The sequence below is a fragment of the Asparagus officinalis genome, chromosome 5, assembly GCF_001876935.1.
Source record: "Asparagus officinalis chromosome 5, Aspof.V1, whole genome shotgun sequence".
In the NCBI taxonomy this organism is placed as follows: domain Eukaryota; kingdom Viridiplantae; phylum Streptophyta; class Magnoliopsida; order Asparagales; family Asparagaceae; genus Asparagus; species Asparagus officinalis.
Genome location: NC_033798.1, coordinates 104,846,626 through 104,861,847, shown reverse-complemented (window position 1 = coordinate 104,861,847; position 15,222 = coordinate 104,846,626). Strand labels below are relative to the sequence as shown.

The 15,222-nt window shown below is 36.1% G+C and overlaps 1 protein-coding gene across 1 annotated transcript; it reads right to left on the bottom strand.

The window, feature by feature from the left end:
- LOC109840493 (thioredoxin domain-containing protein 9 homolog) lies at positions 220-13,974 on the bottom strand. Its single transcript, XM_020409165.1, has 4 exons — positions 13,852-13,974; positions 13,493-13,765; positions 733-891; positions 220-655 (listed from the first exon to the last, which is right to left on the bottom strand). The coding sequence occupies exons 1-4, from the start codon at positions 13,873-13,875 to the stop codon at positions 476-478; spliced, it is 636 nt and encodes a 211-aa protein (XP_020264754.1). The 5' UTR covers positions 13,876-13,974; the 3' UTR covers positions 220-475.

The following is a 15,222-nucleotide window of genomic DNA, read 5'->3' as shown; positions in this document are numbered from 1 at the left end:
CAGTATCAGACACAAAAGGCAACCGTTTTGCTTCTGAGAGCCTAAAACCATGTGAAGTTAATTTGTTTGGGCTAGAGATCACCTTACTTCTGTAAGCACGCCAATAGCCTAGGGACGACATGAAACAGGTCATAAGAAAAGCTAGGGAGTGACGAATTTTGCTGAGCTTTCATTTTTATTTTTATGATGTCAAAATTGGATCACAAAGTTCACGAGGGCTGCTAGGAAGTATATGCATTATCCTTCACGCAGAAGCTATGCACCCTCCATTACTTCACAACTGGTTCTGTAACTAACCAAAGATACAACACGCTACTATAAGCTTAATAATAACGTCCTGTTACACCGAACCTCTTCTAATAAATATGGAGAATTAAACAAAGAGGGGGATGCAAAAGCGATAGTAAACTAGGCATACAATTTGTAGAATCTCAACGCCAGCTTCTGAGCATCAGCAAAATGTGATTACCTCAAACTAATCAGAATCAGATTCATTAGAAATTTCTGATTGTCGAACGCTTCGTTTGCTTGTGTCTGAGTTGATTTTGCTTATGGAGGATTCACCATCGTATGAAATAACTTGACACTTTGCGAGCCTCTCCTCCAGATCTTCAGTGCTGAATTCATCAGTACCTCCAAGTTCATCAAATCCCACCTGGAAACATGTTTACTGTAGAAATAAGATCTATACCCAAAAAAAAAACTAATATTTACAAGGTTTTAATCTCATACCACATAATCGTCTACTTTGGCATTCTTTACGAGAGCAAGGGTCGGTAGTACAACTATCCTCAGCTTCTCAGTAAGGAATGGACTTTTCTCAGCATGAACTTTTATAAAGCGTGTCTCTATATGTTGCTTTGCTAGAATACTCAAATGCTTGTCAATTACCTGCAAGAATCCAAATTTGAAACTAGAACTAGAATTCTTGATGCACTTGAAAATGTGATGTCTGCAGAGATATAAAAGCATATGAGCTTAACACGGCAGGCCATCCGCAAAAGCGTGTCATGACACGTTGTATTCTTAGTGGGGATCAAGTAAAGAAAGAATAGAATCTGGGACTTCAGAATAGTGGATATAGAATAGAATCTGGGACTTCAGAATAGTGGATATATACACAGTTCTACATAGGAAATGATGCAAGTACTTTATTCCTGAAAAGAGAGTATTCGACTTACAAATGCTTGAACACATAAAACTGACACCAACTGCCAACATGGAAGTATATTGGTAAAGTATTTCTGCACGGTGCATGCCTAAAAGAACCATTTTAAGCATAGAAAAATTATTCTAGTCAGAATCTAGCGAACAATTGAAATTCATAACCTCCATTTTGTCATGTAAGAGCCAGAAAATAATACTACCAGCATAAATATTTTGCTTGCATAGATACCAATCAATGTGAGAAAAAGATCTTAAAACAACACCTAGAGTATCGATTTTATGATTTGTTATTCAAAGTATAAGATGCCGGAGATATCTGCTTGCACACACTTATTTAATAACCTGGCTTGTCAATCCTACACCTAATTTCCATAATTTTCCATTCAAAACTTCTCTGATATTGGTCACAAGGGGAGGTTGGCTGTTTCCTAATTCATGAGCACGCAATGAAGGACCAAAAGGACCTCCTTACCCAACTACTTTCCTTCAAAGATTATCTAGTTAGACTTTCCTGTCCTTAATTAACCCAGACAAGAATTGCAACTGAGTTTGCCAATCCTTTGCCAAACTTAGTAAATTTTCTTTGTGAATGGCCTTGTTTATGAGTGGAAAAGACCTTGAGCCTAAACAAAAATGAAGACATGATGTAGGATTTTCCACCCAGATGTTTTCTGATATAGCTAGGTGAAGGGGTGTTTGGTTGGTTCCTAATTCCATAAGCATTCATGACTAACAGGACCTCCTTGCCCGACAACTTCCCTTCTAGATCATCCCATTTACCTTTCTTGCCCATAATTATCCAGACAATAGTATGGTAAAAAGTCACAAACAACAGAAGCTCGCATCAGCATGAGAATTGGCCAATCCTTTGCCAAACTTCTTTATTTCCCTCAATAACAAGCCTTGTTTTGGAAAAACCTTGCACGTTAATGAAAATGATGACAGTGGAAATAATGAGGATAGTGGTGACAATAACAGCAACATATCTATAATTATGAAACAAAAGCCATGATATCAGTACTCTTGCTTCATCATTGTATTGAACTCTAGACACTTCTGGGTTATTACAAGTAAATAAAAAAGAAACACAAAAGCGAGTAGGACATACAAAAGACTGTTACAGAGGAATATGACTTGTCTTTTCCAGTTTGATCTATGACAGTGTTTTTGCTTTTAACGAATGCTGGATATAAAAGGGGTGTCTCTTAAACATAGAAAGGATAAAAGTTAAATCATGCCATGTGTTATAATCATTCGCAAACATTCACATAATGCCAATAGCAGAAAAGGGTCTCTAGTAGTCATAGTCTAATTCAAGAGTTTTGCTTCAACTACACACTAGCATTGGACCAGATCAGAAATAGAAATTGAAATTGAAGGCCAAAGTCCATCAGGAAAAAATTATTTACCGAACCAGAAAGGTTCCCTAATTGTCGAGTCTAATTCAAGAATTCTCCTAATAGACACTAGTAGTGGTCCAGATCAGCAATAGAACCAGGCATCAATAATAAGATTTACTAAACACTTGTTCAGAAATGAAGAATTAGAAAATCAGAATATAGATGGAAACATGGGCGCAACAAAAAAGAAGAATGTTATGATGGACTTGCAGAAATACACTAAAAGACAGGACAACCAATGAGTTCATCCATACATAGTTAGAGGACGTCCGTATTGAGGATAAAATGAGCGAAAATTAACTGAGATCGTTTAGTCACGTGTAATAGAGCCACAAAATGCATTTTTTAGAAAAGACGACAATATTATAATCAATGAAGCAAGGGGACTAGAGGAAAGCCCAACAAAACATGATTGGCAGATATTAAGAAGGATATAATAGTGGTTAACTTGCTATAAGAGGTAGCCCTAAGCCAAACCGAATGGAAGAATATGACTCATGTAACCGGCCCCAAAAAATAGATATATTTGTATTTCTTGTTGTTGCGGACGTGAACTGGATATTAGGCAACAAGAGTTTAAAAGTCCAACAATAACAGAGTTATCTTACACATTTAAATTGTAATTGCAGTAAACAAAAGCATGTACTCTGCTACACTATAGAAATGATTAGTAACAGAAGGGCATGGCAGAACATTGAGAGGAAGTGAGAGGGGTGGGTTTGAGGACTGGGGGATGTGGTGAAGGGAGGTATAACTGTGCTTAAACCTGGAGTCTCGGACAAAAAAGTGAAAAACAATGTAAAATTTGTTTCTTTCTTTTCTTCCTTATTAGGTAGGATAAATACCATTGAAAAGGACAAGAATCATCTTGGAGAGAAAGAAAATGGAAAAGAAAAACAAAAACAAAAACAATGTCCCATTTCAACTCATGAAACAAAAAGTTTGAACCTGGATTCAAGTTTAAGAAGCTGCACAAAACCTAGAAGTGACTTTGAAATTACAAACTGCACTGAGTCGAAGAATCAACTGGACCCAGTTTTAGAAAACTAGGATATTTCTGTCAAATTCACACAACGGTTCATTGGGGAATACAGTGAATTTAACCTTCTAAAAACAAGTTCCAAATAAACTAAAAACTCAATCTTTAATTCAAAGGCTTCTAACTGCAACAATTGATTTATTTATCATTTTCTGATGTTTCTACTTTCTAGGCATGGATATGGTTAAACTTCCTGATCTTTTCTCTAGTGATGACAAGGCAAGCATACTAAAATATTTAGTACAGCCACTGACAATGCACAAAAAAAGAGTAAAAAAGGGAAGAGAAATAGTAGGTGAAGGAACATTTTGGGGCTGTTTGGTTGGATGGAAATAGAACTGCAAATGTAAATAGAGCAATCGGATTTGTAGACACATTGTTTGATTTACAACTATGTAATTAGGAAAGGTAAATGGACTTGCATTTTGCAAAAAAAAAAAATGCTACAGCCAGTTTGGTGGAAGGAAAAGCTAAAGGTTAAAATAATGAATTAAAAAACAAAAATAATTCCACCTCAAAATTTTATTATATCTAAATAGGAGAATCATATATACCGAAGTTTCCTTACATGAAAAAATTTTGTAGCTTTTGCATAATTGGTTTTCAACCAAACAATAAACATGCATTTGGAAACACATTTCCTGCAATATAATTGTAGAAAGCCAAACATCAAAATTGAAAGTGATTTCCTATAACCAATGTTGCATGCAATATCTGCTGCAATTTAATTTTGCAGCTGTTAAAGTTTGGAGAGAAAATGGATTATTGGAGAGTTATCCCCTCACTCTATACTTTATTTATAGAGATGTATTAGTTACAAGTTAGTCTCACAAGCAATGTGGGACTAAACTAATACTCTCTTCTACTAACACTCCCCCTCAAGCTGGAGCATATATATCATGCATGCCCAACTTGTCACAAATAAAGTCAACCCGTGTTCGACCAAGTGGTTTTGTAAGAATGTCTGCTAACTGATCTACTGTCGATACATGTTTTATCGTGATGATTTTATCCTCGAGCTTCTTGCGGACTACATGACAGTCGACTTCAATGTGCTTAGTTCTTTCATGAAACACAGGATTCTCATCAATATGAATTGCTGCTTTATTGTCGTCATATAGATCCATGGGACATTCTGGAAGGAGACCAATTTCTGTCAATAGGTCTCTGATCCAAACAATCTCTAGTGTCACATTTACCATAGCTCTGTATTCTAATTCTGCACTGGATCGAGATACAACACTTTGCTTCTTATTTTTCCATAACACTAGATTTCCTCCGAGAAAGACACAATATCCAGAAGTTGATTTCCTATCAAAAGGACATCCAGCCTAATCTGCATCAGAGAAGTCTACAACTCTGGTGTGTCCTTGATCTGAGTAGAGAATTCCTCGTCGTGGAGCCTTCTTCAAGTATCTCAAAATTCTCATTACTGTATCCAAGTGAGTAGTTCTTGGTGCGGACAAGAATTGACTCACAATACTGACTGCGAATATGATGTCAGGTCTGATCACCGTCAGATAATTCAATTTCTCCACCAATCTTCTATATGTCCAATATCTTCAAGAAGCTCCCCCTGATCTGATAGTAGTTTTGAGTTCACATACATTGGAGAATCACTGTTTCTACATCCTAACATCCCAGTTTCTGAAAGCATATTCAGGATGTACTTTCTTTGTGACAAAAAATACCCTTCGTTGACTTTGCAACTTCAATGCCTTGGAAGTATTCTAGGGAACCAAGATCTTCGGTTTGGAAATGTGTCTGTAAATGCTTCTTTAGGCTGTCAATACCAGAAGCATCATCCCCTGTAATTACAATGTCATCTATATATACAACAAGCAGAATTCGTTTCCCATTCTAAAAAATCACTAGAAGACATAGTGATCTTTCTGTGCACGACAGAGCCCAAATTCCTAAATAACCGATGTAAAACGTCCAAACCAGGCTCTCAAAGATTGCTTCAGACCATAAAGTAATTTCTTCAGCCTACACACCTTCACATTCTCCCATTGAGCAACAAAACCTGGTGGTTGCTCCATGTAAACCTCCTCATCTAGAATACCATTAAAAAACACATTCTTGATGTCCAACTGATGAAGTGGTCAGTGATTTGTCGCTGCTAATGAGATAAAAATCCAAACATATGTTATTTTTGTCACTGGAGAGAATGTATCTAAGTAATGTAAGCCATACACCTGCGAATAGCCTTTAACAACCAATCGGGCTTTCAGGCGTGCCAAAGTTCCATCGGGATTCAATTTGATAGTGTACACCCACTTACAGCCGACGAGCCGCTTTCCTAGTGGAAGTAAGACCAAATCTCAAGTCTCATTCTGTCGTAAGGCCCTCATTTCGTCTTGCATCGCTTGGTTCCAACCTGCAATAGACAGGGCTTCTGACACATTTTTGAAAACCAAATATGAGTCGAGGAAAGTTACAAAAGATCGAAATATGGAGGAGAGGCGATCATAAAAGACAAAGTTAAAAATAGGATGTTGAGTATAATTTTGTGTCCCTTTTCGAAGTGCAATAGGAAGGTCTTTCGCAGAAGGGGGTAAAATTTTTACTTACTGATTCTGGTTCTTCTGGCAGAGGACGTGGTGTTGAGGTCGACGTTGGCTTAGGAGCAGAACGACGATGATAAACTTGAATTGGGTCATTAAACCGAGCGGAATCTTTACCAGTAGCGCAAATAGTATTGTCAGTGGATCCGTTAACCAATGTCTCTTGTAGGATTAAATAGTCATACTCATCCGATGATAACAGAGTTGGAGAACTAGAATAACCAGGTTTGTCTTCAAAGAATGTTACACCAGCAGATAACACAAGACGGTTGAGTGATGGACAGAAACACTTGTAACATTTATGTTTTCGGGAGTAATCAAGAAAATGTCTTTAATAGACCGAGAGTCAAATTTTTGTTTGTTTGGACTGTGATTATGAACAAAGCACAGTGAACTAAAAATCTTTGTAGGAAGCGAAAAGAGATCATCGTTGGGGTATAGAACTTTAAAAGGAATTTTATCTTGTAGAACAGAATAGGGCATTCGATTAATCAAGTAACATGTTGTTAGGATAGTTTTCCCCTAAAACTCTTTGGGAACGTGGATGAAAGAGCAAGGTTCGAGCAATATCAAGGAGATGTCTATTCTTTCGTTCAGCAACTCTATTTGGTTGAGAAGTGTAAACACAAGAAGACTGATAGAGAATTCCATGTTGTTCAAGAAAATTAGTAAAGTTACCAGGCAAATATTCCTTTGCGTTATCAAATAGAAAAAAATTTATCAAAGTCTTGAATTGATTGACTATTTCAGAATAAAAGAGTTTAAATGTAGAAAAGACTTCAGACCTAGACTTGAGAAGATAAATCCAAGTAACACGAGAGTGATCACCTACAAAACTGACGAAGTATCGGAATTCCAATTTAGAAGTTATTGGGCATGACTCCCAAAATCAGAATGAACAAAATCAAATAGCTTTGCAGCCCTCTTATTGACTCGATTAGGATAAGATACACGATGGTGTTTGTTAAGTTAACACGACTCACACTCTAAAAAGGAAAAAAATTTAAACTGAAGATTTAGAAGCTTGAGAACAGAGAGAGAGGGATGCCCTAGCTAACAATAGTATTGTAGAGCTGATGAGTTTTCAATACAAGCTAAATGTTTGACGCTCCAGTTTATAATGGTTGTTCTGCTCATGTCATGTCTCAATCATTTTCCTCATGACCAGATCCTAAAAGACACAATGCGTGGGGAAGAATGTCACAATACAATTTAGTAATATAATAATCTTACTAACAGAAAAAATGCTATAGAGAAATCTAGGAAGCTAGAACACGGAGAAAATAGGGAGACTAGATGTAGGATTAGTGTTACTGACACCCTAAACAGATGTACATGAACCATCAGCTAATATAATTGAATTAGATGTATGAGAAAAAGAGGGCAGAATACCTTGATTCCCAGTCATATGATCAGTGACACCTATATCTATAATCCAAGTATGAGACGAAGACGATGTAAGTAAAGATAAAGAGGTACTAATATAACTGCACTTTTGAGAGTAGTGGATAAAGAGGAGGAGGATGGTTGTGAACTTTGGTGCTGTTAGAATAATTGAAATTGCTGAAATTAATGCTGCAACTCCGCATCTTGAAAGATTGAATGTAATTGATTTTCACTATCAGATGAGGTGAAGTTATCCTGAGCGGCTATGTAAGCATCATTGGCCTTCTTTTTTCTCAATTCGGGACAGTTATATTTGAGATGTCCTGATTGGTGATAGTAGTTACAAGTCTTTACTGAGACATCGCTATTAGTATGTCTGTCTTGAGATGGACCTCCACGGCCACCTCGTTGACCACCTCAGCCCCTAGAACGACCAGTGTGGTAACCTGCTCTCCTTCAAAGTTGTCTCTACCTCTTCCAGGACCACCAGTATGACCCCCTCGTCCATAAGACTGTCAACTCTGAGTGATAAGCGCAGAACGATCCGCGGTGGATGTAAGTGGCTGTGCAGGGATAGCGTTCTTCAAAAAGTGATAAGTCTCAGTCAAAGAACCAATGGCGGAACTCCCTATGATTTGTGGTCGAGCAGTGGAATAAATGGAATCTAGGATACCTAAGTAGGTGAGTATCATAAGTTTATTTCATTAATTTTGCATATATTTTACATTCCCAGTAATAGAAAAAATCTGACGGAGTTCCTCAGCCAGACGATTGAACTCACCATAATGATCATCCATGGGTTTACCATTCTGTTTCTTACGAAATAGCTCTTGAATAACTTCATATGCTCGATTAAGATTAATGTTACCCCCGTAAAGATCTTATAAGAAACACCAAAGTTCATTCATTGTCATACAATGAAGGACTAAATCCTGAATTTTAGGCTCTGTAGTATTAAGAATCCGATGTAAGAGGAAACTATCATCTAATGTCCAAGACTCTGGTGTCAAAGAAGGAGGGTCCATCAAAAAATAACCAGTTTTACCTCGGCCTGCTACGTAGATTTTAATAACACGCTTACACTGAAAATAGCTAATTCCATCAAGTTTTCGATCAGTGATTCTACTAGAAAATATCTTTGAAACTTTCGTCTGGACCATTAACTCAGAATTCTTAAGTTCCTCAGATCCGGCTATCATGAAACAAACGAGTAGAGATCAAGATGATACCCTCCACAAGTTGAACAAATCCAAGCACCCGGATGTTAACAATGCAAGAACCCGAAGATTATCATACAAAAACCCGAAAGTTAAAATGCAAGAGTCCGAAGGTTACATGAAACTCGAAGGTTAAAATTCAAGAACCCGAAAAAATATTATTATTATTATTATTATTATTATTATTATTATTATTATTTTGGAGAATAATTCGCAGTTCTAAGTCAGATCTGAAAATAAAGGGACATAGTTGCGGCGATCTTCGACGGCGGGCGAGAGTTGTTGAGGAAGATCGGATCGCTGAAGTGGATATAGATCTGGAGTTTCCTCCATAGACCACCGATTCAACGATCCGAGTCAAACATGAAGGGGGTTTGACGTTGATGTTTCGATTGTGGAGACAAAAACTAAAGTGAATATCTTAGCAAGGTAAGATAAACACTCTTCTCAAGATCAAATCCAAGTTTGAACTCGAGAAAACACCGAGCAAGGTAAGATATTCAAGTTGTCAAGGAAGCAAGTGGCAACAAACAAAGCAAGTGGCGATGGTGGCGGACGAAGCAGGCAACGACGGATTTGATCTTTGACAGCTAGGGTTTCGAGAGAGAGGAGAGGCGGCGGCTAGGGTTTAGGAATTTGGGTTAGGGTTAGAACAAGTGGCGGCGGGAATTAGGGTTAGGGTTTAGGGTTTAGGAGGCTCTGATATCATGTTAAAGTTTGGAGAGAAAAGAGACTATTGGAGAGTTATCCACTCACTCTATACTTTATTTATAGAGATGGATTACTTACAAGTTAGCTTGTGAGACTAAACTAATACTCTCTTCTTCTAACAGCAGCAAACCAAACAGCCCCTTAAGAGGACTGTTATTCTCAAAATGCATTTTCTGAATAAAGGTTGTCCCTTTAGCTGGTAGTTCAAGATATCCAAACATAAGACACTTGGATTGTTCCTATTAGACCCTTGTATATGCAGTGATCATGAAAACTTAAAAGTTTCATGTCCTTTCTAGGACCTGGCAGCAAAACTAACTCAATTTTATTGCTTGACCAAAATGGACCCGTGTTCTGGAACTAACAGATGACTAGAAGAAAAGAAAAGTATAGGAAAAAAAATTTCATACGTGACCTGCTCCATCTTACTTTGACTCTGTAGAAGATCCGACTGTTTTGGATATATTGGTGCCCAAGCCCAACCATCTTACTTTGACTCTGTAGAAGATCTGACTGTTTTGGATATATTGGTGCCCAAGCCCAAATATTCTAGTAACAGGAGTACTGCTCGTTGGTAGTTTTACTTAATCCTCTCTATTTATTTCTTTTGAACTAGTTAACATTTCTTATAAGTTTCTAATTGATATCCATAGGTTCCAGTAGAAATATGGAGGATGCATTTTGCTTTTGTCCTTTTTTCTTCATAGGTAACAATAGCTACAAAAGAAGTTCACGATGTATATTAAAAAAAACTTAACTATAATATATAAGAACCAAAGAGACCATGAGAATGAGTGACGAAAAATATATGAACAACTTCACCATATTTCACCAATAGCACAAGTTGACTACTATTATATCATAGTCACAAAGGCTTTTCACAATCTGCAAATGAATCTGGAGGCTGCAACTTATTCTCTCAAAAAAAGTAGAAAGGACTAAATAACACGTTCAGAATATATGATCGAAATTTAAAGGATTATCTTAACCACTATACCTAACAAGACAAAATCCCATGCTCCATAGGAGGCAATGTAAAGATCATCATCATAATCCTCTTAAGTCTTTTCCGCCAGACTGTTTAGCTACAGAGCTACAGGGAAAAATTAGACAAAGTTCTAAAACTGATTGTCCCTCGGGTATCAAATTGAGAACCATCCCTCGGTCAGTGCTAAATTCATGACCGACGAAATTCCAGGAAAGGGAAGAGTTTCCATAACTCTAGGATCCTTAAAACTCTGTTAGACTAAAGAAAAAGATCGAAAAGGTCGATGAAACTGATAGGTTTGATACGGGAAATAGAAATCAGCTACGAGGCACATGTAAAACCAAGAGTCAAACTGAAGAAATCCACCAAATGAGACAATGACAAAGAAGTTTTCTTACTTTTTTAGTATGAAACGATACCACGGGTCATATAACAAGGATAATTGTACTAGGAGAATATGCACAAATTATAAAGGGTTCACATCACATTGATAAATGGATTTGTTAGGCCTTTCTTTTGTAAATTATGATTCATAGCCTTATTTTATGGAGCTCAAGTGACAAAATGATAACAGTTGAACTTTATCTTTTGATATCAAGAGAAAATAAATCAGACAACCAACCTACACACTGATCCCCCATTTCCCTGCAGAAAAGATCATGTAATCAGTAGCACAATCAATAGCTTGTAAATGGCACCTGTCATGGAAAGCAGGGTTTTTTTTAAGGTGTTATGCCAATTGGAGTTCTATCCAGAGTGTGGGTTTTATGTTCTAGACAAACTTGATTTCCTAATGTTATTTTCATGACTCTAATACGTTAGTACTCTAAGATCTAGAGGTTTAGTAAATCTTATCAGTTAAAAGTCATGAAATATCATCCCTTATAACCATCTCAAAACATGATACAACCAATTAGACAACATCAAAACTTATTTTTAAGATAGACGAACTCTAGTCGTCCTCCAAGGCATCCTCTTGCAACCGAAGTCTTCATACTTGCAAACCCTTTATCATAGGCCTTTTACATCCATTGATCCGCATGCTTATAATCCTTGGAAAGAAAAGGAATCACAAGCTAACATTTAAGTTAATTAAATGAATGAGAGGTTAAATCCTCCAACTGTTCTTACCTTCATTCAATGATTTTATTCACTTTTTTTATTAAACAAATAAAATACATATGAATTGCCACCTCGCTTCCCACCTCGCTTGGCATACACATGCCATTTGATGTGAGGGCAAGTCATATAGGCGTCTCTTTGAAAATAACGTAAACAAGGTATCATAATCAAACCTAGATATAAGCGGGGGTTGTTTTGCTAATTAACTATGTTAAATGTATAAAGACCAAGTTCAGCATAATACCATATGGATTTGTGTAGTTTACCCATATCAAAAGATAGTGGCGGATAAAAAGGAGGTCCCTCATACAAATATGATCTTATGCAAAACAAGCCAATGCCTATGCTTGAGCTTATGGTTCTTGAACTAGTAAAGACAGAACGAACACTTTATTCAGCGTGTGTTAGGAGGAAAGCAGGTGAAGAAACAAGATTTTAATAAGGCAATGTGTTGCCAATCACCCAAATTCTATTGTAATAAAAAAATTACCCATAATAAAAAGAATACCAAGATATGTACTTGTTGGTGAGATCCAAATGACTTAAGACAGCTAGATAAACAGAAATTAGAAGAAAAGAAGAGTCAGCAAGAATTGAGTGGCCGAAATGTAAAGTAGCATAAAGAAAACCAGATACGGATGCGTTAAAATAAAAAAGAGATAAAATAAGCATTTGTGTGCATAATAGTGAAAGTTAGCAGTAATTGAGTTGACAAAAGTATAATTTACCATAACATGCATTTAGAGGAGAAGATAGAAAGATGAATTAAAAGGAAATTTGTCTGAGGCAATTAAAGAGAGTCAGAGGACCATTCTCAAGATGGAGTTGGAAATTAGAGTGATCCATAATACTGGATGATTCCCTTGATTATTTGACATAAAATTGGAGTTCAATCCAGTGGTGGAGCCATAAATTCATAATAGTGGTGTCACATTATATACAAAGAGATATTACTAATTTTTCTCTGACATTGAGTACATTCATGAATTTTAATGAGATAAAAAAGATATTTAACTATATACAATTACAATTGACCCTTATATGTCTTCATGTTTTGAAATTGCAGCATAACAGCATCCATTCAAAAAATCTAGTTAATACATTCTTTTAAATGTAAACTTACATACCTATTTTCCTTTTTTCAAAATTGACGGAAGCTCTTTGATATGTGGTAAACTGGGCCATTTAAGTTAATAGCTCCTCTGGTTATTCTATTTTTAGATTTGGCCATTAAGAATTAATGGCTCACTACTCACTATACAAATGATTTGGAGGTGTCATTTTATTTTATAAGTTCACATATACTTCATAAGTTGGCCATTGGAGTGTCACTTTACTTAATAAGTTCAGTCTACAAATAATTTTGGGTGGTAACGCTTGACACCACACTTCATATGCTAGATCCGTCCATGGTTCAATCACATAATTTGAGCCGTGGATAGTTTATGCACATGAACAACTATACTACCAGCTTGCCTTTCCAAGGAATCAAGTGTCACGATCGAATTCCTAAATTCCCAAGTTAGAAAGGTTATTTGGCTTCAGGATCTTGAACCAATTTTCATATGCTTTATCATAATAAGCTTAAGACAGAAAGAAATCATGTTCTTTCTATATCATTATCTTGAAAAGGTGTTGAGTGCAATAAACACCGAAAACCTTCAAACTTTTCTTGACACACAGAATATTCATAATAAAGAACTTCTCAGTATTAATTAGCAGGAACCCTACAAATTATAATCCCCAAACATGCTACTATTAACCTCATCCGGTGAATTCAGTCCCAAGCTTAATCGGGGGGAAAACCCATCGCCAAAGGAAATGCCCATTTCAATAGCCTAGTTTTAAGTATCTACAGATTTATCACCTAGAATTAACTTTTACCAAAAAAATACCTTGCAAGGCCAATTCTCGCGAAAGAAGTGGCAGACAACGCGATCGCTAGCCTTAACAGCAGCAAAGAAATCCTTCTCAGAGATCTCAGTGTACTCGCCATGGCCAAGAGCAAGCCACTTGCTTCTCTTCTCCGCCATCTTCTTCATCTGCTGAATCCTCCTCTCTCTCAACACTTCGATGTCGTCGAGATCGAGGCGATCTAGGGCGGAGATCTCCTCGTCGAGCTTGTCCTCCACTGCCTTGGCTACAGTTAGTACTTGATTCTCGATAATCTGATGGGAAAACAAAGTTCAAGTTAGGCAAAGGATTGGTACTTGAAGAAAGAGAGAGATGGAAGTTGGAAATTTTGAAACTTTGCCTGCTTCACTAGAGATTCGCCCATGGCTGAAGCTCGATCTGATCTCAGACTCCAAGGGAGAGAGTTTGATGGAGGGGTTTTGTATTCACAGAATTGTTCTCCGGATTTCTTTTGCGCTTTACTTTTTTGTTGGGCTTTTTATGGGCTTTTCCTTCGATGTTAATCCCTTAAATGGTTAATAATTTGAAGTGAGTTACTTAAATCATTTAAGGCTGCGTTTGAATTTGATTTGGATATGAAAAGTTGATTTAAAATTAAGGAATTTTAAATTTAAGATTTGAAATTCATAATTTAAAAAATCTTTTGTTTGGATATCTTTATTAAATAAAAGTATTTAAAATCTTTGATTTCAAAATCTAGTGTTCGGGTACTTTATTATACATGAAGTTGAATTTAAAATTGATGAAAATTTATTCTCTTAACCCATCTTGTTTACATCAAATGCAATGGTGATATGTAAAATAGTAATCAAAAAAATATAAATTTAGCTAATTTTGGCAATGATAGCTACATCTGCTAAGTTTTCAAATTCATTACCCATCATAACTTGCAAGACTTTCAACAAAATGAAAATGAAGAAAACTCTACAAACATATCATGTATCTTACAAAAAAAACATCTAAATAATACATTATCATTGCATATTTCACAGATATCCAGGCTGAAAAACACTTGAGGCTTGTTTCATATTTCACACATATTCAAAGTGAGAATAATTTGACGTCAGAGCAAATAAGTAACAATTTCATTATCTTCTCAAATGCAGGTACAACTGACAATTACGTAGTCAATTTGGTCTTTGATATACCAAGAAAAATGTTAATAAGAAAAAATACAAAGAGTTGCAAACTGAATAGTCAATTTGGTCTTTGATATACCAAGAAAAATGTTAATAAGAAAAAATACAAAGAGTTGCAAACTGAATAGCATGTGAGAAGAGAAGTATCCTTTTAATAAGAAAAAATACAAAGAGTTGCAAACTGAATAGCATGTGAGAAGAGAAGTATCCTCGATGTAAAAAAATTACAACTGAGAATTCACAAGTGCTCATATGATAGACCCTATCCGTAGTAACAAAAGAGTAATTCATATGTCATCACTACATGAGCTCAAAACCTACAAAGAAAATGAGCAGACCAATTTTTTTAATCAAGCTAACAAGTTAACAAATTAAACCAAAATGTAGATGACAAATTAAACTTTTAGAGCACGTAAACTTCTTCAATTTTTTCATTATATATAATAGTAAAATTCAGTGACAACATGCGAGCTTCAATGAGTGAATCGATAAAAGGTTTGATGCCTGCAATGTGACAAGGAAGAGATTTCCAATTATACTATGATCATCGAATGTATGAATGTATAAGGCCC

Bases quoted from the DNA above. Each gene is read 5' to 3' on its own strand.
- LOC109840493 (XM_020409165.1), bottom strand. From the start codon at position 13,875: ATGGGCGAATCTCTAGTGAAGCAG. The intron at 13,766-13,851 runs GCAAAGTTTCAA...TTTTCCCATCAG, and splicing joins GCGAATCTCTAGTGAAGCAG to ATTATCGAGAATCAAGTACT. The intron at 892-13,492 runs GTATTTTTTTGG...GGATTCTTGCAG, and splicing joins GCGAGAATTGGCCTTGCAAG to GTAATTGACAAGCATTTGAG.